The sequence below is a fragment of the Podarcis melisellensis genome (genome assembly GCF_964234715.1).
Source record: "Podarcis melisellensis genome assembly, chromosome: 3".
NCBI classification, from domain to species: Eukaryota; Metazoa; Chordata; class Lepidosauria; order Squamata; family Lacertidae; genus Podarcis; species Podarcis melisellensis.
In genome coordinates this window covers 48826202-48854135 of record NC_138530.1, presented here as the reverse complement: position 1 = coordinate 48854135, position 27934 = coordinate 48826202, and the positions used below count along the sequence as shown (strand labels likewise).

The 27934-nt window shown below is 38.5% G+C and overlaps 1 protein-coding gene across 5 annotated transcripts in view; it reads right to left on the bottom strand.

Moving 5' to 3' along the window:
* The window catches only part of WDR27 (WD repeat domain 27), a 62334-nt gene that overhangs the window by 14590 nt on the left and 19810 nt on the right, over positions 1-27934 (bottom strand). For 2 of the 5 annotated variants that reach the window (XM_081906830.1, XM_081906831.1), the window contains exons 21-25: positions 25841-25938; positions 25074-25195; positions 17150-17247; positions 13954-14056; positions 7487-7585 (exon numbers count right to left, since the gene is read on the bottom strand). In XM_081906830.1, the coding sequence (XP_081762956.1) occupies positions 7487-7585; positions 13954-14056; positions 17150-17247; positions 25074-25195; positions 25841-25938 (520 nt within the window). Of the gene's footprint in view, positions 1-7486; positions 7586-13953; positions 14057-17149; positions 17248-25072; positions 25205-25840; positions 25939-27934 lie in introns of those variants that run through there. The other 3 variants (XR_014167183.1, XM_081906832.1, XM_081906833.1) reach the window with 3 other exon arrangements.

The window sequence follows — 27934 nt, the reverse complement described above, 5'->3', positions numbered from 1 at the left end:
TATGTTGTCTCAAACAAAAAATGCAAAATTGCAAAGAAGTCGGGGTTTTTTGTACAGACAGGAACAGGTACAAAATCAATATACTGATTTTGCAAAAGGAAAATATAACTGTCATATACTTCGCACAAGTATATTCCTGGGTCAATAGCCACTAAGATAGGTGACATCTAAAATTTCAAACTCAGCCCACATCCAAATAATATCTAATCAAGGTCAGTGGTATTATAATGAACAAACACTTTCTTCAGGATCCTTCTGGTGGGTCCTTGGTTCCCCAAGGAGTCAGAAGTTACAGCTTTCATTCAAATTCTCCTCCAGATCTTCTTTAACATGGGTTTTTGGTGCCCAGACTGTACTTCCCCTGCTCAGCAGGTCACCTGCTGCTTCTGACTTTCTTTACTGATCTCTCCCTTCCTTTGTAGCACCTTAAGCCCCTCAGCTCTCAACAAAACTGTCTCTCCATCCCCTGTAATGAGCTAAGCCACTCTGCTCACCCACAACTGATGGCCATTTCTTATACTGCCACACAGCACATGGGATTGCGTTCCCTGAGCTGCTACCACTCCAGTGCTCTACATCTGGCCCAGCCATGTTTACATCTGGTCAGCCTGGAAGTGCAATACAGTACAGCCCAGAGACTGCCACCAACACACCACCACTCACATTCTTTAAACATGAAGCTAAGTTTATTTTACTGAATTTAATATCATAATGAGTAGTAGAAAATGATTTAAAGGAGTACGAATAGCTGGTGAGTCATTTGAAACACAGGCTTGCAAACTGCAGTTCTCACCATACCTACTTTCATATTTCAGCCACACCGAATTTGACCGCCAGCCACAGTGAGGGAACAGGAAGTAACTAATGAACTGCTTTAAAAGAAAGTGACCGGGAAGGAGATACTAATAAAAAGAATAATAGTCCTAAAATCTGGGCAAGTGCTGTGCCAGTCCCTACTGGGAGGTGTGATGCTGAAATTGCATTTTAAGACATAAAAGTAGCCTGGCAAAAAGCCTGGACAGTAATCTCACAATGGAGTTTTTTCATAAAGACATGCAATCTAAAAACTCAATTCAAATTAATACTACAGTTCTATACATGTCTACTCAGAAGCCCAATGAGCTTAATAAGACTTATTCCCAAATAAGTGTGCATAGAGTTACAGCCTCAGACTTTCATCCATTAGATCAGCAGGTTTGAAACTTTCCGATTTCCACTAACCTTTTCCATATCCAAATGGCCATGTAATCTTTATATCTGTCTTCCAGACAGTTGGCTAGTTTTTGTATACAGATTTTTCTATAAAATTTGATTCAGCTCTTCAGTGAAGGAATATTCCATTGACTACCTGTCATTTTGTATGAGTACCAAAAGGTGAGAGCATAATCTTGCAAGGATGGCTGGGAAAATGCTTAGCAGAAATGTTTATGACTATAAGAACACATGTTTTTATTGAACATTTTATGATCTGTTGACATTGTTTTCAAAAAGATTTTTGGTGCCTGGAATATTCTAACAAATTCATCATAGTTTCAATTAAGTTTCTTTTATTTTTATATAACCACAAAAATGTATTTATTCAAAAGATTTTGTAACAGTGTTTACAAACAGAGTCAAGCTATTAATTTCATAGAAGGGGGGGTGGAATTAGGCTTACACATTTATTTATTTCTTCCTCTAAAATGAAAGATAAGAGTCCAGGTACCCTGCTGGTGTTGCAAATGCCACCCCCTCAAATTTATCGCCCTGGGCAATTGTCCCATTTGCCCTCCCATAAATACATCTCTGGTGGTGCACAAAACTTAAATCTGCATTGCTTATGAAGCTTACTTCATAGTTTTAGAAATCTCACTACCTGATCTACTTCACAGTGTTATGTCACAGAAAAAATGTTGTTTTCCCTTTGGGGGGATATAAATAACATTTGTAGACATGGAACTAGGACAGCTGATATGATGTAACATAACCTAAGGCTTCTATCCCTTTAAGAATCACCAAGAAGGGCAAAATTCAGCAGGTGTCATTATTTTGTTCCCCGAAACACTTTAACGTAAGGTTCTTTCAAAGAATTTCTGCCATCTTTCAAACTCCTGGCAGAATCTTTGCATATATTGAAATACCTGATTTGAGGTCCCCATAAGGACCACTAGATGGGATATGGGAGATCAGTGATCCATATCACTCCTGGGTCTGCTAATTTAATTGGGGGAAGTAGCACCAGATGTGGGGTGTGTTTAGTATTTTCCTCCTGTGCTATTTCTTATTTCCTAATCTAAACCACACACACAACTACCTACCTGCTACTAGCTCTGTGTGGCTAAAAGAACAGATACATCAACCGTGGGAACACTCAGAGATGCTAGATGAAGAAATGCAACCTAAAAAAGTTGTAATGAATTTCTGCTGAAAGAATGTACTTATTAATTAATTGTGGCTTAAAGTGGCATTCTGTCTGCATGAGCTGATCTTGGATACAAGGAACATGATGTACCCTAAATTTATCTCAAAATGTTTATGAATATGTAGAATTTTGTCCATTGTCACCAATATCATCATAAATGTAAAGGTAAAGGTACCCCTGCCCGTACGGGCCAGTCTTGACAGACTCTGGGGTTGTGCGCCCATCTCACTTAAGAGGCCAGGGGCCAGCGCTGTCCGGAGACACTTCTGGGTCACGTGGCCAGCGTGACATCGCTGCTCTGGCGAGCCAGAGCTGCACACGGAAACGCCGTTTACTTTCCCGCTGGTAAGCGGTCCCTATTTATCTACTTGCACCCGGAGGTGCTTTCGAACTGCTAGGTTGGCAGGCGCTGGGACCGAGCAGCGGGAGCGCACCCCGCAGCAGGGATTCGAACCGCCGACCTTTCGATCAGCAAGTCCTAGGCACTGAGGCTTTAACCCACAGCGCCACCTGTATATCATCATAGTTGGTTTTAAAAGACTTCAATTTAAAATCTGAAAATCTGTACGCCTTTCTGGGAATAAATTTGATTGCATATAGAGGAACATATTTCCAAATACACATACATGGGATTACATTGAGCTTTCCCCCTCTTATTTGCTATTATGTTATAACTGGCATATAAAGTTAGAACATCTGGCAGAAAAGAAAACACAACATTTCAACACTGTTAAGAGCTGATTCTCTCCAATAAAAGTACAATCCGGCTTGAGAAACAAACAGCCAACCCAATTGTTTTTGGAAAGATACAGCAGGGTTTGGCATCAATGCTTTTACGTTGAACGGTTTCATTTTTATAAGATTTGCGAGGAAAACTGCTTCCTGATGTTTATTTTCAAGGTAGAATATTGCATGCAAAAATTGTATGTGTGCTACCTCACAAGCTGCACATAAATAATATAGTCTAGAGATGAGAATTTGTTTCAAGACCCCTCTATTTTCCTATCTACTACATTGTAACTTTGCCCAGTTGTTAGATCTTCAATTAAGTTTACATTATATGACGTCTAGAGATGCTAGTAAAGTTCTTCCAAGTCAAGCTCAGGTATGAACTTTGGGATTCACAGAAGCCTGCTTCAGACAAGAAGATTTTTTTTAAAAAAAAAACCCTTGAATTCTTCTCCAGCTCAGATGAAATTCCAAGCTGGAGATTCATGTCTAGTTCTCCCCCACATCATCCTTCACCAGCAACAAAAGCCTTCCCTGTTAGCTCTTCAAACATCTGCCCTACTTCCCTTTGCTTCCTGTCAAGTGGTGATTGTGGGAGGGTAGATAAGGGGGGGGTTCCCCCTCCCCTCTCTGTTTGTGATGCTGTGGGTAGCTCTTTGCCACAGAACAAATACCAAGGGAACATGGGAGCAGTAGTTCTCCTGAGAGCTACAGCAAGTTGCAGGAGATCTCACGATAAAGCCATTTCCGAGATCAGGAGGAGAGGGGGTTGCGGGCAGAACCCCCTCCCACCCTTGCGGGGGCTGGCCCCTTGCCCCCGCGAGACCCAGGGAATTCCCGGGGCGGGCCTTCAAATCGGCCCGCCAATCTGTGGGCTGAGGAGGTGTGGCCAATTCATACTTAAGGCCAGGCACGCCCCGGGATCTCCCTCTTTGCCCCTCCTTCACCAGCTGAGAGGTTTGGCGTACTTCAACAGGACCCCCACGGCTTGTGTGCAACCCTTCCCGGTCACCATGCCGGGTAGTCGATAGGAGCCAATGCCTAAGGCCAATACCTTCAATTCTTTAATCAATAAAGTTGTGGCCTTTTACGCCCATTAACCTTAATTAAAGTGTCCGTGTCTTTATTTCACATGGGGGGAGGGGACTTGCCACGCAACTAAATCTCCCATAATACCCAAGGCTTTGTGCCATAGTGCACTACCACCTAGTGGAACCCGGTAACAGAGGTAGAAGAGAGAAAGGAGAGAAAAGAAATCTTCCTTCTCTCGTTTCTCCCATGTACTGACACGGGGAAATAAAGAGAAGTGAAGAAAAGTATTGGGATTGGGGGTGGGGAGCAAAAAGGGTTTTCAGTAATAACAAGAGCTGTTAGGGACATTTTTCTGAAACCTCAGATTGGCTTGGCCAAATTATTAGCGCCCATCCAATTTCCCCTTACAAAAAGTACATCTTTCTGAGGATCATACAATGTGTCATAAAAATATTTTTAAAGTAGGAAAAATAGCAGTGAAAAAGAATGAAGCAGAAGTTAATTATCTGCAATCTCCTTCATTTGAAAAATACAGACAGTAATTGGCTTTGGAGAATGTTCACAAATTGTTTGCTAATAAAAGTAAAAAGGAACAAACTCAATGTTCTAAATCACAGTGTTACGTGACTTAGTACTGCAGAAACTAATAAATCCACCATGTACAAAGATTTACTCAGTACAAATATGGTTGAAAGACTCCAAATGGCACACACTATTGATGTCATATTGCCCTTGGTTTAGTCGCAGCTTAAATAAGTATCATCCAGAAAGGTTGAAATCACAATGACAAAGGGAAAGATTTTGTGGTGACATAAATGATGCCATTATTAGTAAGCAGTTATTTCTGAAAGAAAAAGTATTCAATTTTTACATCATCTAGTCTTCTGATCATATTTCCTTTAATAAATAAGATGATTTAAATTATTCTATGCTGTCTAGTCAAAATAGAAATGTTTATTACACTTTAGTTATTGCTTCTGATGTCTTAGCATGCTTAAAGCCTCTGAGACAAAATGTCAAGCGTACACAAATATTAAAGATAACAAAAATCATTCCCCAAAGCATTCTTATTTGAGAGTCCTGGTAAAATCATTCCACCTGATTAAAAGCTAGATATGTCAGTTCCAAAGCTAAACACCTCAGCTCTCCCTCCTTCCTCTCACCCCGCATGTCTTTTCTTATATGACAAGCTTGGAAAGAAACATTTCAACACGGCATGCAGTTTTTTAAACACTGAAATCTCCAAACTGGCCTGAATTGCTTCAGATGTCCCTGATTCTATTTGTGGCAATTCAGAGGGATCCTGCTTCAGGTCATGCAGCTCCTAAATACTGTCTTTTCAATCCAATTCAGCTCAAGATTCGGAATTTGTCTAAATGTAATGCACACCCCTAATTTATCTTTTAAAAAATGGGTGAATCTGTATGTCCCAAAATGTGTCTTGGCTACTTCTCTTATATTAAGAGGACATTTCAATTAATGCTGTTTTCACCCCTGTCCTTCCCTGTGTTTTCTATTATAAACAGCAATGCTTCCTTTTACTTCCATCTATCTACTTGCCACGTGCAAAACGGTACTCCATTTCTACTTGATAAATTCTACTTCTTGGAAACCATTATATCATAAAGGTGACTTAGTGATCCCATATCTCCAATCTACCCAATTTAGGTCAGCTGTGAAGAGACCACATGTAAATCTCTGTCTTTAAGAGCTTTCTGCCTCACAACTAATGCATTATTGCAATCACAATACAACTTTGAGAATCAGGATGCTTGTCTCTTAATAAAGAATCTTGCAATCTTTCACATGATGGAAAGCACACAGCAAGCCACAGAGGAATAACCTAATTTAATGCCAAGTCAAAGCCAAAATTTGGTGAATGATGAAAAGAAAAATGATTTTCCCCTGTCACTACAAAACATAGCTTACTTGTGGAAAATTACATGCTACTAATGATTAAGTGAACAGGTGGCAACGAACCAGAGAAGAACAATGTTTTCATATATGTCTTTCTTCTAAACTTGAGTTCTCCAGATGTTGTCACCAGGGAAAACAAGCTTTTCCTAGTAGCCAGTAAAAATTCAGTAACTCGTATTTTTAGACCCATCCAATACTACTTATATCCAATTATAAATAAACTATGATGATTTCAGCCCTAAAAATTCTGCTGTCTAGGAAACTTGTATTGGATGTAAATTTTCCTATTGGCCAGTGGGTAGGTACCTCCACAGCAAAATTCAATATAAAACATCCTCTGTCTGTAACTGAAGTGCAACTGTAACTGAAAGGGGGGATTTCCAAAGTTACACTAGCTAAAATGACCCACTTAAATGACAGCAAAATTCAAATATCCTTTCCCTAATGACAAATATTATTACATTTATTTTATTTATTTATCAACTGATAGGCTTCTAAGCAGTCTACAAGCTTAAAAAAATTACACAAGTTTATACAATATAAATATTCTTAATAAATTAATTCAATTAATTAAAATACACAATGAAAGAGTCCCTTTAAAACATTCATATTACAATGCCTACTTGGTAATCAGTCAGGATATATTCAATTAAAGTACAGTCGTACCTTGGATCCCAAACGCCCTGGAATTCAGACGTTTTGGCTCCCGAATGCTGCAAACCTAGAAGTGATTGTTCCGGTTTGTGAACATTCTTTTGGAACCCAAACCTCCGACGGGGTTCCGTGTCTTCTGATTGGCTGCAGCCAATCAGAAGCCATGATTTGGTTTTCAAACGTTTTGAAAGTCGAACGGACTTCCAGAACAGATTCTGTTTGACTTCCAAGGTACGACTATAACTTTATCTGAAATACAGTCACATTTCTTACAAATAATCAGTTATATTAAATTGTGAAATGATTGTATTTTCAGAAATGTTATAAGGCACCAGAAGTGGCGTGCTGGGTGGAATGGAGCTGGTATGTTAGCTTCCTGGCAAGTAGTCATTGTTGCTTACTGGGAGGAATAGGGACAAGGTGGTGCAAAGGATTCAAAATAAATCTGATTAAATATATAAAGAATGTAATTAGCTGCACCATGAAAATGACATAACTTAGACTCTTAAAACCTGACAAAAGGTGTGGTTTTTACCTGACAGCTAAATGAATATAAAATTGGAGAAAAATGCACTTCAGTGGGAAAGTCATTCCACAAACATTAATAAATAAGGCAAATATAATTGACCCTTAATGATATTAATAACAGAAAATACGATGGCATAGGGAAAAGCAGTGGGGGAAAATCAGTATCTGATTAATACTGAAAGCAATTAGAAATTAAAATTCATAAATGAGAAACAAAAAAAATACCTGAGGAGATGAAGGGTTAAAAGCCACATTGATGACAGACTCTGTGTGTCCAGTCAACTTATGGGAATAAGTGCTTGAATGCATCTCATATATATATGCCTGAAAGAAATAACACACAATTAAAGCTGTCAGAAGCACCTAATGTAATTTGCATTTTCAAAAAAATAACAAGCAGGGTTCAGTAGTGTAAAAAAAAAAAATCATTATATAAATTTCAATCACTGAATCAAATTTAAGTTTGATCAGAATGAAAACTATTTACACTCTTTTTCATCACACTTTAAGTTACAATATATTTACAATATATAAATATAACTGTAATGTTAGTAATATCTCAAGTAACTCCAAAAATATTAAACTGCTTTTCCATCTTTTTTTTTTTTTTACAATGACATGGTTTTCACCGAGATAAGCTGAGAGAGCACTATTAGTAGCCTCTCATGAATAAGAAGTGCAACTAGTTAACAAGGAGTCGTACCTTCAGTGTAGGTGTTATGGATTCAGTCGTCTGTGTTTGCCTGAGCTTAAGTCTGCACTAAGGATTCTGAGCCCTTGTGTTCTCATTTGATACATGATATCCAATCACAGAACATTTCAGGATTTGGGCTACTGCCATTGGCCCTTAAACTCTGAGCTGTGATTCGCAGCTTGGGAATTTAGACAGCCAATCACGTTGAGAGTAGGAATGGCCCAGGCCTTCAGAGTATATAAGCAGTTGCTTTGCCCCTGTTGTTCAGTTCTGTTACTTCAATAAAGTTTCTTGCTGTTGAAGGATAGAACTTTCTTTATGTATGCTACAACAGCAGCAAGAATACTTATCGCAAAGCATTGGAAGACACAAGATTTACCCACCCGGGAAGAATGGCAGATGAAGTTGATGGACTACATGGAACTGGCGGAAATGACTGGCAGAATCCGAGACCAGGGAGAAGAGTCGGTGGAAGAAGATTGGAAAAAATTTAAAGACTATTTAAAGAAACATTGTAAAATTAATGAATGTTAGAAGGATGCTGGAATGAAGTTATATGGCTTTAGCAGAAATGTTATAAAGAATTAAGTTAAAATAGATTGTTAATGGGCCAAAGGGGAAAAAAGTAAGGTTAGATTGTGTTAAAATAAATTATAGGATAAAAATTGAGAAAGATGGAAAGGATTTGCTGAAATAGCTAACTGAATTAGAATACAAAAAAGGGAGGTGTGAGGAGGTCGTTGAAACAAGTAAATGAAAGATAAGATATGGAAATATTGGGTGTGTTTTTAATTGTTTTTGTTTTTGTTTCTGTTTTGTCAAGATAAGTATTGTTTTTTGTTTTTCATGTATTGTATTGTATTGTATTGTATTGCTTTGTTTAACTTTTTTTCTTCTTTTTGTAATCTTTAAACTCTTAATAAATATTACTTTAAAAAAAATAAAGTTTCTTGCTGTTATCACTGTGTCTCGCTTCATGGGAATCCACCTAAACTTCAGTAGGTAACACACAGGAGGATCCAGTCCTTCAGGGAATTATATAGGTAAAAACTATCATATTGAATTCCATCTACAGGTAAACTGATGGTCAGTGCAGTTGCATAGTCTCGCTGATATATCCATACTATAAAGGTGGACTTTCAAGTGATGCTTTGGGCAGCTCGGTCTAAAACACATTACATATGTAATTCCTTGAGGCTAGAAATATGGTGCTAGCTTATTTTCAGAAAGAACAAGTTACTGGTTTTACACGCTGCTGCTGCCACACACAGTATTAGAGGAAGACATTCATCAATTATTTTTATACTCTATCTTTTTATCTATCCAAATGCAGAAGACAGCTTATCATCAACTTGTGTCAGTGCTGAGAAGTGCAAAGCCTTTTCAAAGGCCTTGTGAGACCCAGTGCATTGAAGAAAATTCCACCTGCGTGGGGTTGTTTGGGCCATACACAACAGATAACCACTAGTAAGATCATGAGGCTCTCCTTCCTCTTGGTTTCCACTCAGTAGTAGCAGTCATTTACTGCTTTCTGCCCCCACCTCTTGATTAGTTTTATTAGATTTCAATTGCATTCATACTACTTTAAGTTAGGTTTAGGTTTATGAAATTTATGTATCACTTCCTGCTAAAAAAAGATCACTCAAAGTGATTTACAACCAATGATAAAATCACATGTTGTTCTACAATGATTACTAACCAGTAAGAAATTCTGAAATACAAAATTTTCTGGAAAAATACTAAATGAATAGCAGTTACTCTGAAAATCCATCAGGTATGTGATTTAGTGGTAGAAGTTACACATTTCCTTAAAACTTCAAGTTATAAAGAGAGGAAAAGAGCCATGAAGGAAATGGACAAATAGTGAAAATTCACATGTGCATATAAATCTGGTTTACTAAAGCCAAAGTAAATTCACTTTTTCATATTTAACCCTATTCCTAATAATAAAAATGACTGATTCAGAAACTACGGATATTTCCTTTTCATCTTTGCCCTAGTTCAGCTAGAAGTAAAAATAGTTTACTTCTACTATTCACATCCATATGGCCTTCCTGAGTATGTAACCTCACACCTACTTCTGTTTCCTTTTATTGGAAATGTACAGATTGTTCTCAGCACATTTTCAAAATCAATTAGGTTCAAAGGAGAATTTGCTGGTGTCGTTATATTAGGGCTACAAAAAAGAAGCACCAAGATATAAATTCTTTCCAGATATATATATATATTTTAAGTAGATAATGAAACACACTATCTCTGTGAGCTGAGCAGGGACACTATAATACCACATATGTTGAAGATGTGCCCAGTTACCATCCATTTTCTAGTTTAATTTTCTATAACATTGTAACAAGAGGCTGAAGATGGGGTAAACACACAAAATGACACTGTGTATCACTGTATACAGGTTTGCAGCTCCTCTTTGCATGTGCAAACAGAAACCTTAGAGCAGAGATGACCAAACTTGGCCCTCCAGCTGTTTTGGGACTACAATTCCCATCATCCCTAGCTAACAGGACCAATGGTCAGGGATGATGGGAATTGTAGTCCCAAAACAGCTGGAGGGCCAAGTTTGGCCATCAATGCTTTAGAGGATGATTGATGGGCATTTTAACTATGCTATTGAAGCACTTTCTTAAATGTTTCACTTGTGCAATACAAAAACATGTCACTTTAGAAGAAACTAAATGGCAACTTCAACCCAGTCAGCTGAATCTCAGACAACAAACATGGAATTTTGTTTAATAATTCTATTGGCCTACCAACAGAATGCAGCACCCCAATGCTTACATCATGGTTAAGGGATCAGAAGCAGGTTATGGAATCACATGCCACCTATCTTCATGGAATCAATTCACATCCCTGGCCTTAACAATGGTTAAGGATTATGCCATCTCCAATCCTAACTGCATTACAGTGGCAGTTCTTCAAACAGTGGTTCCTGCCAAACTAATGTAAATCATGGGTATATGTGTGATTTCAATTGGAAAACAGAAGGTTGTCAAAGCAGCAGGGGAAACAGGCTGCCTTTCTGACTTGTGCCGGTGTAGATGGAGTAGGGCAAGACTACACAACAGAGTCTGTTGCAGACTCAGGTCCAAAACATGATAGCACCAAGCAGTATAAAGCAGAGGTCAAGCACAAGATTTAGAGGGTGGCAGCTAGAAGACAGTCAGAAGATTCCAGGAGCAAGAGCTGAAGGAATATTACATAATCAACACCAGATGCACATACTGAAGTCTGTTCTAAAAGCCCTTTCTACTGAGGAATGCCATTACCCTCAAGAAATCCTTTTCTCAAGTCAAGCAGTGACACTAGACTCTCAGGTTTGCACTCTGTTGACCAACAGCTGCCTGGGCTTGGACCTCCTAGCACTATTTCTATTGAGGATTGGAAGGGGGTGACTCAACCTTCCCTTGACTTGACTGGGGACTCATCTGCCAGGGGTGGGTCAAGAACCTACCCTGAAGGTTCTTCCAGGGCATCTCCTAGAAGCCAACCTGGGGGGGGGGGGGAGTCATTCCCAAAGACTTGCTCACCCAAATCTTGGGTCACTGGAAGGGCAGGGTCCTCACGGAATTCAGGGGCCACCATGACACTGCCAGACGAAAAGCAGCAAGCAAAGAAAAGGTTCAGCACTCCTTGACTTGCCATTTTCCCACTTGAAATCACTCCTAAGTTCCCTTTTTACCGGTGTTTGGTGACAACCAGTATTTGAAGCCATAGTTATCACATACTATTCTGGCCTAAACCTCCAATGAAATAATCAAGAAACAAGGCATACTTTTAGGAGTATACATTCATATCCCAGTTTTCAGTGTTCATGATAAACATTTGCACTTCATGCTGGACATATTTATTCTTTTTGGCTTCTTCTAAGCATTACTTTTATTTTCTGTAATATTAATAATTCTCATTCCTCTGGCCAAAAAAATAGGATATTAACAGTCCGTGTGAGGTGAGAATATTCTCGAGAATTTAACATCACTATGCTTGTCATGGATGACCTCTCAGGTCCCAGGGCAAGGTGAAGGTCATCCAGAATGCTCCTATCCATTATTTAAGTGTGTGTAAATTTTGGAACCAGACACAAGCACTCCGTCAACTTAACTCCTAGAGTATGGTCTGAAGGCACATGAGACAACAGTAAATCACTTCAGGAAGCAATTTATAAATTAAATAAATAAATAAATAAATAAATAAATAAATAAATAATAATAACAACAACAACAACAACTACCATGGTGAAGTTAAATAGGTCTGAGTTTGGTCAGTGCTCAGATGGGAGACCACCTGGGAATCCTTTGTATACTTTCACCTTAGAGAAAGGTGGCATCTAATTAACCAACTAGCAACTGAGGTGGCAATTCTAACTACACTTATCTTGGGAGTCAGCCCCATTGAATTCAGTAGGGCTTACTTCTGTGTAGGCATGGTTAGGATTCTGCTGTAATTTTATTCTCCAACCCTTCACCCCATGAAACACTTATTTTCCTGAATTCTTCAAAGGTACTTTTATAACAACACAACAACACTAAAATTCTTCAAAGGTACTTTTATACAACACTAAAATTAAAATACTAGCTTGGATTCAACAAACTGCAAATAGAACAGCACTTTTACACCCCTCTTCTTGGCTGCAGCCCCCTGTAGCCTCCCAAAGTGAATGGGTGGTAGAGCGGTGAGGCTTCCTCAGGAATGGTTTGGAGAATGAAGAACTCTTAGTTCATAGCTCCCCAGCCTATTTTTACAAGGAGGAAACAGGAGGCAAAGCACCTGAAACTCTTGTTTACAGTAACCTGTCCCAGAATCAAGAGGGAATATGGTTTCTATTTTGTTTTTAAGCAGCGCAGCAAACACATATTCTTCCCCATCCAACACTTGTGGAAGGCAGTTTATGATTAATAATCCTACTTTTATTGCTTCTTTTGGCTTCTTATTCATTACACATTTCTTTAAAAGAAGAGGTGAAGCTCTAAACTCTCTAAATGGAACTGCGTATGTCACAAAAACAATCGTTGCAAACTTAACAGGAAAGAGGAAGCTTATATAACAGATTTGTTTCTGGATTCCACTATTTAGAGTCAAGAAAAATATCACTGTTGGCCAACAGAATTGATGGAGAGATGGGAGCGAGACCCTTCTGCACAGAATCACATAATAAAATCCATATTGGGTGAACAGGAGGTTATTCCCACTTAATCTGGCTTGGCAAACTGTAATTACAAGAGGCAAAGCTCAGGATGTAGGGCATGCTCCAGCCTAAAAGAAGTAGAAGTGAATTATCAGCCATCACCACCTTGAGGAGCATCCTCAATTGCATTATTGTTCCCCAAATATACTGAGGAAAACCACAGAACATTCCTCCTAATTACATAAATACTAAAATAGATATCTTGCCAATTTGGGCCTGGCTCAGTTTCCTCATAGGGGTATCCCAACCCCTTCCCATACTCCAGAGCTCATGTAATTACTCTTCAGGAACATGTATAGCCTAAGCCACAGTATCTTAACTTTTAATGTGCCGTTTTCTATTTTATTTTTTACACTATAGTCTTGTATATATTAGGAAAAAGCTTTCAAAACTTGCTTTAAACTTCCTTTCCCATTCCCTGCACGGAAAGCTGAAATGGCAGCCTATGTTTTCACAATATTCAAATTTCCATTTCCTTTAGTTCTGGTCTTCATCTTTCTACCTACTCCCCAGACTCACACCTGGATTTACCAGACATAGGTGTAGTTTCATATAAACAGATGTATCCTCGCCATGAAATAATAAAATAGCATAGCTAACTTATGAAATATGCAACAAGTTCCAAAATCCAAATAAACACACAGATGTGATGGAATTCTTGAATTTAGTTCAGGTAAAAAAAAAAAATCAATTAAAAGGTCAACAATTCCAAATTCCTGTAAGTTCAAAAAGCTATAAGAGATCACAAAACTTTCTGTATTTACAATAGCATATATACACTAGAAATAAACTACTAATACATACACATTTATCTTCGGATCCACAGGCAATGAATTGTCCACAAGGAGAAACAGCGATTCCACAAGGGTGACAGCGGCTACTATGACCTTTGTAATGACGTTCACACCTTCAGAAAGGGTTTAATTAAATAAATAAAGCACTACTTCTTTTTTAAAAAATAAACAAATTGCTTCAATGTTTAATCATGCATTAGAAGAAGGTTCACAACCTCTGAATATTTCATTCAACAGTCCATGGTGTACACTAAAGATGGGCTAGTGGAAATTAGTATTTTCACACTGAAGGCCCACAGAATTTATAGAATTATAATTCAGGGTCTAAAGTCTCTACAAGCCCTCTAAGCATACAGTGGATATTAAGCCCACTAAGTCAATGACCACAGGGGATATAACCCACCAGCTAACACAATCTCATTATGACATCAAATCAACTAATGCCACTGAAAGAGACAGTGTGGAAACAGAAATAAGGGAGGAGAAAACAAAAAACAGGAGTGGAAAGAAAGACTCTTAGAAAAAAAGACCTGACAACATTAATAACACATCATACAGCAAGGCCATTAGCTACAATACAGTTAAACTGCTTACCCAGATTTTACTTTTAACTATTTTACCATTCAACTGCCTTACTTAAATTAATGTTTGAAAAGGAGGCAGCAGATAAGTGACCTGTGAAAAACTTTCCAATTTTTCATTTTTCATGAATCGTAGTTAGACCAGTTGATTACAAAAACATAAGGATGTAACAGAGTCCAACCCCCAAAGTATCTCATTTTATTACTTTTGGTAGGGGTAATAAACCTTTATATTTTGGCACATTCTTACAAACTCTCTAAAAAAAGATAAGATTAAATTATAAAACAATAACCAAAAAATCAACTGATATTAAGCTGGCCGCCACATTCTTCCAAAGCAGTTTTTCAAACACACTTCACTTCTACATCCTCTACAATTCAATAATAAACACCGTTTTCCCCATATATGTTTTTTCTGTTCTTCTGCTCTAATCTGCATATAAAATGCTTTTGAAGTCAGATAAGATGAAAAAGGTTTTCAAGATTAAAAGGGTGTGTTTCATTACTTAATTCCAAAGTTCCGTTGCTATAGAATAGGATTCACCGCCATGTGCGCTCTTAAATGTACATAGATTTTAAAATGTGACTTAAACCATCTCCCTGGTTAAGTGCACCTGTATTAAAAATGTTCCTGCATTTGGACAGAGCAATCCTAATCTACCAAGAGGCAGGTTTATTTACTTATTTAAGTTATTTATATATCACCCACTGCATAAACCACAGGGCTATTTACAACTGGAAAATTGATACAGTATTCTAAAATGTTGAAGAAATGTAACATACACACCAACACCTCTTGTATAAATTAACGTATTTTTCGCTCTATAAGACGCACTTTTGCCCTCCTAAAAAGTAAGGGGAAATGTGTGTGCGTCTTATGGAGCGAATGCAGGCTGCGCAGCTTTCGCTGAAGCCAGGAGAGCAAGAGGGATCGGTGCGCACCAATCCCTCTTGCTCTCCTGGCTTCAGGGGTAGCCACGTGAAGCCTCTTCAGGGCAACAGGAGGAACGCTCCTTCTGCCCTGAAGAGGCTTGGCACAGCTATCCCAGAAGCCAGAACAGCAAGAGGGATTGCTGCTTTCGCTGCGCAGTGATCCCTCTTGCTGTTCTGACTTCACTTCGCTGGAGAGGCACTGTGTAGCTTTCCCTCTCTGCGCAGCGTCCCTTCAGTGAAGCGGCAGGAGAAACAGAGCCCCTTCCATTTCTCCTCCTGCTTTGCTAGAGAGGCACTGTGCAGAGAGGGAGAGAACATTTTTTTTCTTGTTCTCCTCCTCTAAAACTAGGTGCGTCTTATGGTCGGGTGCGTCTTATAGAGCGAAAAATAAGCTATATCTTAACTGCTCCTGGCTGGGGGAGGAGGAGTGTAAATCTGCATTTTCTGCCCTTCCACTGACTCTCGTGGCTTAAATGTTAGCTATACTTGCATTTTTGATGGTGTACACCAAACTCTGTGGTTGGGACCAATGAATGGAGTTAGGATGCAGTGTAACTCTCCCTGGCTGTGACACTCTCATTTCCCACTCTTAAAAAGCACTGTGTTTGCCCTTTACACTGGCATAACTTTTGCCTTCTTACCTTATGGCAAGAAGGTTTTCTCTCAGCCAGTGTAAGGAGATATACCAGGGTAAGCCACTTACACCAGCTGAAGGTCAATTCAACTAGGCGTGTGGGGTAGCAGGATATGCCACAAAAGGACATTCTGTTAGGGACGCAGGTGGCGCTGTGGGTTAAACCACAGAGCCTAGGGCTTGCTGATCAGAAGGTCGGCAGTTCGAATCCCCACGACGGGGTGAGCTCCCGTTGCTCGGTCCCAGCTCCTGCCAACCTAGCAGTTCGAAAGCACGTCAAAGTGCAAGTAGATAAATAGGTACTGCTCCAGTGGGAAGGTAAATGCCATTTCCGTGCGCTGCTCTGGTTCGCCAGAAGCGTCTTAGTCATGCTGGCCACATGACCCAGAAGCTGTACGCCGGCTCCCTCGGCCAGTAAAGCGAGATGAGCGCCGCAACCCCAGAGTCGGTCACGATTGGACCTAATGGTCAGGGGTCCCTTTATCCTTTACCTTTAATCTCTCCCAGATGGTGAGGAGCCATTAGGATGCAGTTTAAATTTACAAAGAACATATACTAGCACATCTGCCTTCTGGCATAATTGACTGGTTGGGATTGCTCTGCCCAGCAGCCTTCCTCAATCTGACATCCTCTAGATGTTTTGGACTCCATTAGCTCCAACCAGCATGGTCAATGGTCAGGACAGATGGAAGCTATAGTCCAAAACATCTGGAAGGTTTCAGGTCAGAATAGGATGGTTTAGAGTAAAAATAGAATCTGATTCTATATATTACAGAGTCTACTGGTGCTTTGGACTGTAACTGTTATTCTATACAGAATGTAAATTTGCAGAATCATCAGTTCATATCTAGGCATATGCATACACATAAATGTTAAAAAGAATTCACATAAACATGACAGAAAAAGAGACATATAAATTGAACATGAGGAGAAAAAAATGGGCTTTGCTGTTTACAAAAACAGAGATTATCCTAGATTCATAGTGTCTGGTGACAATCCAACCACTTTTGTCACAGTTAGCATTTGTGCACAGGCTCAGACAAATAAACTGTTGTTACCTCAGTGTTCTCAAATCCCAGAGCTTGATGCCATCACCAATGGCTGTTGTTAAGAAAAGATTGTACGCTTCATATTGCTGACTGCTAAAAGCTGATCCCTGCAAAACATTAGTTTAAAATTGCTGAATCCTACGCAAGAGATAACATCCATTAAGGAAATTGCACTAAAAATTGTATAGGCATCTTAGCAAAGGCTGAACAATTTCACTTGTTTGAAACAGCTTTCAATTACTGCAGCAACAGCTTCTGAGAAGGCTTGTTGCTTGAATCACCAAATTAGAGGTATTATGTCACAAGCAAAATAAACAAATTCATTCACATTAACAGGAGCTAAAACACAGACAATGCTGAAGTAAAGTGTAGGTAGGAAAATCATTAGGAAGAAACTAAGAGGTTATTCCCAGTATACCAAATGTGGAAAGTATTGGCAATGAGAATTGAGATGCCTTCCAATAGTTGGCATTGACAAAGGGATATTTTCCTTCCTGGTAAAAGGTCATATAAATATTAGAAGAAATAAGATCCGGTATTACCAATGTTGTGTTTTCTTACAAAGAAGTAACTGTGAGCCCTTGCCATTAATAGTTTATAGCCATTTCATACAAATATTCTCTGAATTCCTATTGATCTCATTTACAGTGCAATTCTATTTGTGTCCACTCAGAAATAAGTATCATTGTGTACAATGAGGTTAAGTCCTAGTCATCACTTAAACATTAAAGTATCAGAATTCCAGTGGCTCTTCCAGATGGAGTTCTGAGGTGGGATTGTTGTGAAAGAAAATGGTCCACAAATTTTCCCTCTCCAATACCAGAAAAACAAAGATGTTCCTTAAGTGAAATTGGCCAGTTATTTATTTTTTAAAAATGTATACTGCTCCTCACAAAAAAAACAAAGCAGCTTACAACAACAAAACATAAAACCATATAATAACAACCATATAAAAAAGTTAAAACTCATGACATCAGTAACTGTCATGGAAAGGTCTACCCAAAGGGCTGTTATTAAATGTTATTGCCCCAAATTATCTCCAGATTTCAAAGAATCATAGAACTGCAGAGTTTGAAGGAACTCCAAGGGTCATCTAATAAACTCCCTGCAATGCAGGGATCACAACTAAAACACAGATTTGCAAGGCTACACCTCTCCATGAACCTTTTCTGTGTCAAAAATAATCATGAAAAGCAACCTCCAAGATTCTCTTCATAAAACAGAGATGGGTATATGTGTTTCAGATCCCTGTAGTGAAAGAAGCTGTCCTCTTTCACCAGGCATTGTTGCTCTATTAACCATCTGAAAGGTATATTCAGCACAATGGCAGCTGCATCTTCAACAGCTTTGGAATCAATGTTATTTCGAAGTAATTGTAAGGCTCTTTACTGGATGATGTTTGGTTTCAGCAGCAGACAAAGTTATCTCTGCATAAATAATATCCTGCACTTTTATCATACATCAGTGGAAGGATAGATAAGATAGCATATTTTACTCTATGCATAATTATTCCAAGATGGCAAAGTGGTTTCTCAATTCTTTGGCATACATTAGATCATGGGTTGTCAGCCTGGTCCCTACCGCCCACTAGTGGGCGTTTCAGGATTCTAGGTGGGCAGTAGGGGGTTCTATGGCACAAGCTGAATCCTCCTTCCATCGAGCACTGGTGGGCGGTAAGGAAATTTTACCATCAAGAAAGATGCATTAGTGGGCGGTAGGTATAAAAAGGTTGACTACCTGTGCATTAGATATTATCTGACACTCAAAGCTACTGCTGAATCCATATTCCAGCCATATGCATATTGGTGCATAAGATAATACTTAGCGTGAAAGTCACAGCTAGAACAATAAAAGCTCTTTGTTATTTTTCTGCAGAAGATTCTATGCTTAACATGGATAAGAGTCAAATGCATGTCCCTAACATAGTTAAAAGCATGTCTCTAACATAGTTACAATCGACACAGCTTAGTCCTTAGTTTTAACATGAGAACTAAAACTATACTACCATTTCCCGCTAAAGGTATATGCACACTTTTAGAATGAGGTTACAAATCAAATATGCATCAACAAGCACAACTTCAGACAGAGAACCTCAAATAGTTTGTGGCAATTGCTAATATTTAGTTACATTTTTTTATTTATTTAGAGCATTTTTTATCCTGTTGTTCAGCCAAAAAGGCTCTTAGAGTGGCTTACATAACTATTAAAAACAAGGCACTTCCCGCTCTCATATTTCCAATCTGAAAGACACAATGCAAAAGAGAGAAGGGGACGAGTAGGGAAGAGGAAAAAAGTAAACTTAGGTACCAATTCTTAATGTTACAGTTTCTGTAATGAGCAACTGGGAAGTTAACAGTTCATGTAGCCTGATGGAATGGTTGCAACTAAATGACAGTTTAGGTAGACTCAAAGACAGCTGGTCTCAACACAGACAGGAGGAGGGGTGTTCTTCCCTTCTCTCTGTCTGCTGTAGAATGAAGAAATGACTTCCTCTAAGTGACTGGTAAGGAAGAACCAGCAATTATATTTATGATAGTTACTTTAATTTAAGAGACAGTGTGATTCCTTGGCTAATGTTGGGCTTTGAACTGGGAAACCTAGATTTATATTCCTGTTCAGCCTCAGAGACATTGAATAGTATTGTGCAAGCTGTTAGCTGTGAGCCATATATACATAAGCAGCATTGGAGGATTATAGAATCATAGAACTGCAGAGTTGGAAGGAATGCCCTATAACACAGGAATCTCAGCTAAAGCATCCATAACCGATGGCCATCCAAGTTCTGCTTTAAAACCTCCAAGGAAGGAGAGTCCACAACCAGAGCAAGAGAAAACAAGCTTGCTCCATCTAACACGTGACAGCCCTTTAGACATTCTGTCTTCTGCAGCATTAGCGACCTCCTAGTTTGGTGTCATCCGCAAAGTGGATGAGCACCCCTCAATTCTTTCCTCCAAGTTGTTGGCCCAGCACAAAACCCTGCAGCACCCCACTTGTTACTTTCTTCCAGGATGATGAGGAACCATTAGTGAGCACTCTTTGGGTTTGGTCAGTCAACCAGCTACAAATCCATGTGACAGTTACCTTGTCCAGCCCATATTTTACCAGCTACTCCATAAGAAAACCATGGAGGACTTTGTCAAAAGCTAAACTGAAATCAAGGTATACTACGTCCACAGCATTCCCCTGATCCACCAAGCTTGTAATTCTATTTTTTTTTTTAAAGAGAATTGTCAGGTATGACTTGTTTTTGAGAAACCCATGCTGAGTCTTAGTAATCAAAGCATCCTTTTCTAAGTTATCACAGACCGCCTGTTTAATTATCTGTTCTAGGATATTCCTGGTATCGACATCAAGCTGACTAGTCAGTAGTTACCTGGGTCTACTCCCCCCCCCTTTTTTTTGAAGATGGGGACAACATTTACTCACCTCCAGTCTGCAAGGACATCACCTGTTCTTCAATAAATCTCAAAAATGGTAGACAGACTCTCTGGGATTATATCTGCAAGCTCCTTTAGTACCCTTGGGTGTAGCTCATCAAGCCCTGGAAATTTTAATTCATTTAAAGTAGCTAGGTGTCCCCTTACCACCAAATTCTGTTGGTATCCGTAGTCCAACACAGACTGAAGTATGCTTAAGCCCACCGATAACAACAAGCTTAAGAGTGCACTTTACAACTGTGCTGGATCATGGCCTTTGTGCCCAACAACAAAATAATTATGGATTTTATACGTAATGATACCATACAAGGAAAATTGGGGCATCATGTTGCATTAAAAATGAATGATTTATTAACTACAAGCTGATTTGATAATTTTACATAAAAGAGATTGTCTGACTTATACTAATATGATGTAAAAGTCAGCATTTCATCTATCTCATCAACATGTAGTTGTTATAGGCTATGATCCAGAGAAATATCACTTTTGCTTTCGGTGGGATTTCATCTTTTTTATCCCTCTAACAGCAGCTTTCCAAAGCTTTTCCATCTGAAGGGACTTGCTGGAGTGTGGCCATAGAGTTTTACCACTAAGCATTTTACTTAAAAGTTTTAATGTATGTTACAAAACGGCAAAAGTTGATTTAGGATTGTAATCTTCAATTTTCCATAAAAACAAGCTCCAATTTCTCTCCCCATATGAATGTGTGTCCACAGCTTCAAAATGTGCTCGACTTAAATAACTTGAAGTCACTTTGCTGACAGAGGAAAAAGAAAAGCCAGAAGAAGTCAAAGCATCGATGTATTACAAATAATACTGCAGAAGTTTAGTAAAGTTAAGTGTTATACCAGACCAGGCTCTCAGAAAACCACAAAACCTATGCTAAAGTCATTCTAAGGAACTGCTTTAAAACCACAAAGGAAAAGACATTCAGAACTGAGGACGGACTGCTGTCTGTAGCTTAACCAATGAGCTTAAGCACAGCAGGAAGACAAAACTGGGCATGAGGAACAACTACAATATCACAACGTGTCTGTAATCCCCAAACTTCTTGTATATATTGCTGAAACAACTTGGCAAATTAGAAAATGCAGTGAATTCTGTGTCATCTGCCCAGGATTGAAGTGGAGAAGCAACCCTTTGTTTAGAAAAAAAAAATACCACCATGACTGTAAATTACTTCAAGTCCAAGGTTAAATCAGGGTCTATGGACATAGCAAGTCAATATAAAAAGTCAGTTTACTTTTTATACAGAGACATCTTTGTGCATAATTGTTTCTGAATAAGTGTTAATAGGGAGGTTTTCTTTTCATTTCTTTCATTAAACACTTATATCAGAATCTTGCACATAATCAGCTCATCAAGCTGCTATAGCTTTTGCAATACCATTCTATTTCCTATGAAGCTTTCCCCTACAGGGTTGTTTCTCTAGAACAACCTTCCCCAACCTAGTGCTGTTCAGGTGTTTTAAAGTACAACTTATACTATCACTGGCCATGCTGTCTGGGGCTGATGGGAGTTGTAGTCCAAAACATCCCAAGCAAATATATTAGGCAGTCATGTAAGACATTACTCTTCAGTGATTGAACACCACAACTTATGTTCTACGTATCGCAGAACCTGGCAACCATCATTAATGAGATGCCAAGAGCATTTTACACAGGATTACCAATGGCCCCATGCAAATTCCATTGCATATTGCAAACTGAACTACAAGCATAAAAGTTCAATCGATCCTATATCTAGTATTAAGTAGGACCCGAAGTGCTGATTCAGAGTGTAAACAATGTTTATGGCTGTACTGGATTTATTTCATTATTTCCTAGTATTTTTTTTTAGCTCTTCTTATGATTAAATATCTATCCTACCCTTCCAAAGGAGCCCAGGGCAGCAAGCACAAAAGGAAAACAACAACAACAACAATTAAAATCTCCAAAAACAATTCTAATGCAGATGCAGACTGGGAAAGATTGTAAAAAAATAACCATAAACCATAAAGGCAGACACATAAATATCAGTACACAAGTATCAAGTTGAAGAAATGTGCATCTTCCTTTCACACTTTCCTGCAGGAAATCTGGCATAGCCACAGTGAAGTGTGAAGTGACCCTCAGGGCAACTTCAAACACTTTCCTCAGTGGTATGTAATATTTGGAAACCTTGCAAAAATGAGTTCTCCCTCTCCTTCCATGTGTCATCTTGCTGAACAGCCTCTATGTTCATAACCGGAAAGCGGACATATATTAACAGAACTCCAAACATTTAAAAAGCTTGCAGTTCCTTAACTGTGGAGAAAGCATAACCAGTGAAGCAACCAAACATGGAAAAGCTAAGGACAACTAGCTCAAATTGATGAGGATAGATGCTTCCTACTAATACCACATGTAAACCAGGATGTGGTTCCACAATATGTCTTTGCCAAGCCAAACTTTACCCGCCATGTCAAACTGTTCTGAACCTGCATACTCACATGCATACCACTAATGTGACAGGAGCAGGAGACATGGGTGGCAACAGCAGCAAAAAGCTGCTGTTTGGACTTACTTTCCTCCATGTGACTGATTATGCAACTTTTTAATGGAGTTTGTTCTGTTAAAATTATCTCTGTAGCAGACATCTAAGAGAATGATCTAGTTTCATGTCATTGAAATAAAAAATAAAGTCTAGATTACAGAATACTTAGCTTTCAAAACTGCATTTAAAACCTTGATTTATAGATTAACAAGAAATATCGGAAACCACAGGAACTGTTTTGCACTACTGAAACTTAGAAGGTGGAATCTATTTAGATTAAATTTGGGAACATTTCCCCCTTCTGACTACCAAGCTTTAGCCAAGAGTGAATTTTTATATTCGTTTTATAAATACAAGAAGAAAATTGGGATTAAAATGGAACTGCTGACAGACCATTTTTTATAATAGCAATGTTGTTTTAGCTCTAATGATGTCAATCCAGCATTTAAAAAATCTTTTAACTAAGATTGTGATCTAAGCATCAAATATTTAGAAATATGCTTAACTGAAATTTACTTCCAAGTAAATATAAATATATCAGGGTACAAATCAATGTTTGCAAGTTACTTGTAAGAAGCATACTGAAGTAAAGCATGCCAACTGAGTATGGTGTGGTATGAGTTACATCTGAAGGGACTGAAAATGGTGGCTGAAATCCAGTGAAGCATATGTGTGCCAGATGTGTGTAAACAGCAGAACACAACAGTCCCCGTGGTGGCACATCTGAAAGGGATTTCCAAAATGGTTTACCCAAACAATCCTAACTAGGCTTGTGCAATAGTGAAGTGAAATAGAGTGGAGCAACAGATATATCACTGTATCCCAAGCCCCGCTACCTCACACCAAGCATAGTTAATGGGGGGGGGCAATTTGCCTCACTATGCCAACCCAAGGCTGGCATAGCTGGTGAGCTTTGGATCCAGCAGATCTAAAGCTGATGGTGCCCTGCCTGAAACACCATGTTTTGAGGCCTCTCACTTCCTACCGCTGGCTTTCAGAACTTGAAATGCACTCTTAATTTTTCAGCATAGTATCCCTCAACGTGCACACACAATCATATGAGCATTCATAAATGGGATATCTGGACCACATTTAATTCTTAATGTTCTGGAACATATGTGTAAAACAGGTTGCAACGCTGCTTATGCCTCTGGCTTTTGGGTGTCTGAGAGCACAACAGAACATTTGGCAAAGCAGATGCCAAATCATACAGCACCACACTGACTATGCCGCTATATGCTTGGCTACCCATATTCAAATAGAATATGCAAGTTAGCACCAGTTCTCCAACTCACAAAACATTTCCCATACTGAGTCATGGTGTTGCTTTCCTTTTTCATAATTATGGTCATCACAGTAGAGAGGAATTCAGATGAACTACTGTAGCAACCATAAAGAAGGCTGATCGCCGAAAAATTGATGCTTTTGAATTATGGTGCTGGAGGAGACTCTTGAGAGTCCCATGGACTGCAAGAAGATCAAACCTATCCATTCTTAAGGAAATCAGCCCTGAGTGCTCACTGAAAGAACAGATCGTGAAGCTGAGGCTCCAATACTCTGGCCACCTCATGAGAAGAGAAGACTCCCTGGAAAAGACCCTGATGTTGGGAAAGATGGAGGGCACAAGGAGAAGGGGACAACAGAGAACGAGATGGTTGGACAGTGTTCTCGAAGCTACCAGCATGAGTTTGACCAAACTGCAGGAGGCAGTGGAAGACAGGAGTGCCTGGCATGCTCTGGTTCCATGGGATCACAAAGAGTCGGACACGACTAAACGACTAAACAACAACACTGTAGCAACAAGCTAGAAAACGATGTGGGTTGAGAAGTAGAGCTTGATGCTTGCCTATCCAATTTATTAGACATGTAAAATTCTAAATCTTTCCAAGAAAGGGAGTGCCATTATGAACAGGAGTCTTTCGTGCTCATCGCCATTTAGAATATAAGCTTTAATTAAAATTATTAAGAGATCTTAGGCTTACCTTGTTTTGGCAAATCTGGTGAACTGATCTAGAATGAACATCTGTTATCACTGCTGCACTACAACCCACATTGAGGTCAAAGACTTCTAGTGCTCGATTGCTACCAGCTGCCAGTACAATATCTGTTATCTCTGTAAGTTAAAGTTCTGTTAAGCTGTGTATATGTATGTACATCTCTTTCATATGCAAGCAAAATGCACACTACATTTAAATAAATTAAGCAGTTTTGCCTGACTTTACTAGCCAGTGTTGTTCAACACACTGGTAGAAATAGCTCCAATGACAAAGGTGCATCATCATAATACATGTTTCCAAATTTATACCACTAATGATTTTACAGCATGATAATAGCAGCATAGTAAAGCTAATGGCTTTGCTTTTTATGATATTAAAAGATAAATCTATCATATCATTATATTAAAGAACTGAAGTTAGCTAAGGGTGCAAGCCTATGCATGCTTACTTGTGCAAAAGTTCCACATAACTAAATGGGACTAATTTTATTTATTTATATTTACCAAATTTATATACCAATTGATTGTAATAAAACCTCAAAGCAGTTTACACAAAAACATAAAACATTAAAATTTATCAATAAAATACATTTTTTATTTAAAACATTCAAAACTAATTAAAATCAACAATAAGCTACAGACTAAAACACATGTAGCAGCTTAGTAATTGTGTTAAGAGGCTAATGCCAATTGTTCCAAATTAAGTGCTTCTGACTGAATGCTGAACATAGGTAATAACTGATAAGAGGATACAAGAATAGAATTCATTGACTGCTGAAAGGCTGGTAATTTCCACTGTAGATGCCATGGGGAATTTCTGTACTGATTTACAAATGCTCTTATTTCGGTATCTACAGAAATATATAAATAACATCAAATAATAAAAACAATGAAATAAACAATGAATTTTTTAAACAGGTATCTTATAAACAGTTCTTATACTTACAAACATAAAATAAAAGATGCCTATGTAAAAATATTTTACATAATTTTTGTTATGAAATTTAAATCTAGTGTACATCTCAAAGCACTGCATCAGTTAATTTTCTTTTGTATTTCTGTCTATTCCTATTACTGGGAAAAGAAGGGAGAAATGCTTGAACTCCTGGTCGAAATGCAGCAAACTTGCATGTGTGACTGTGGCATCAGAGATCAAATACCACAGTTTTTAAGGAGGGGAGGAAAAAGTGAGTGGATAATTTAGACTGTGTTAACATGTTCTTCTAATTAAGAGATCTAACACATTCCTGATGTTTCTGTCTATAGTTGCACTGAATCTTTTCCATACAAGCATTTTTCCAAATCTGACTCATCAAAGAACTGAGTGAAGAATTAGGTGAAATGGGAGTAATAGCACAATGGTACATAACAAGCAAAACTAGTGGGAAATCGAAATAGAAAGCCACAAACAAAACATCAGGACAAATTAAACTCTTTCCTTTGTGTTTCTTTACTTATATCAAACTTGGCTGTCAGGATAATTTGTGGGTGTTTTAATTTTCCCCCTTCTCTCCTTCTGTGTGCTATTGTTTGTTTGGCATTCAGCACTGAATTAAATCCAGTAAAGGAAGTAAGCACAGGCAATGAAATCAGTTGATTTGTTAAGTGAAAGAAAAAATGTGATCCTAGTAGTTATTAATAGCATAACCCCCCCCCCCAAAATAAACATCTTAGACATCTGAAATCAATGAGTTTTAAACTTGTGTAACTTTGGTTGATGTATGTGTGTATTCACTTGTTTGTATATTTAAAATTCCTCACATCCAGCTGCTAATGGATCTATACCCTGATGAAAAGTGTTTCATTACTGTCCACTGATTAAAGAATTTTATCTGATTAAGCATCTGCCTGTAAACTGTTTGGAAGAAATCAACACATTTGGAAGGAACTGTGAGATAGCTTTTTTTTTTGCATTATAAGGTAATGTTCACTGATGAAAGGCAAGGCCATCTTTAATACCTTCTTTTTCATTCCTTGTTACATTAACACAGCAACACCAAATTAGCCTCAAAAACAGACAAGTGTTCCTGGAACTCTCAACCACAATAATTAAAATTTGCTCTCAGGATTACAATTGATCAAATCATTAACTAAAGCAGGGTGGGGAACGTCAGACCCAGCACTCAAATGCAGCCCTCAAGGTCTCTTTTTCTGGCCCTTGGGAGTCTCTCCAAGCCACACCTCCTCCCAAGCTATTTCTTTCTGCAGAGCACATCTTTTACCAGCCTAGCTTCACAGCCTCAATCAACTGTTTCTGCATGGCTGGAATGTGTCCTTGCTTTCCTAGATGGAAGGCACAGGGGTGTGTGAGGCTGTGTGTAGAAACTTGCCCACTGTGCAAAGGTAATGTTTATATTCACTGATGATCCACCCACTTTTGCCTCTGGCCTCACTCATTACTGGCGTGTAGCCCCCAGATGGGAATGTGACCATAGAGCTGAAAAAGGTTCCCCCATCCTAAACTATAACTTTTGTTGATCAAACTGATCAAGGCTGCAACCCAATACATCTAGAATTATGCCCTGTTGAACACAGCGGGGTTTACTTTTGAGTAAACATGCATAGGTCTGTACTACAATTTACAGCCCTAGAAAGAACATAGAATAATACTTTAGCAAAAGATGCCGAAAAGACAGTAATGATTCCAAGGTAGTGTTGGGCAGAATTAAATCTGAGGTACAATGAGATTAACTACAATAGAATTGAATTTGACCAGAGGCAATTTTCATGCTAACAATATTCCTGTTTTTATTTTCTGATGCAAGATGTAACATTAATAGCAAAATCTGATGCATGTATATTAAAAAGTCCCACTCTATTCCATAGCACATTCTGGAAAGTAACTAT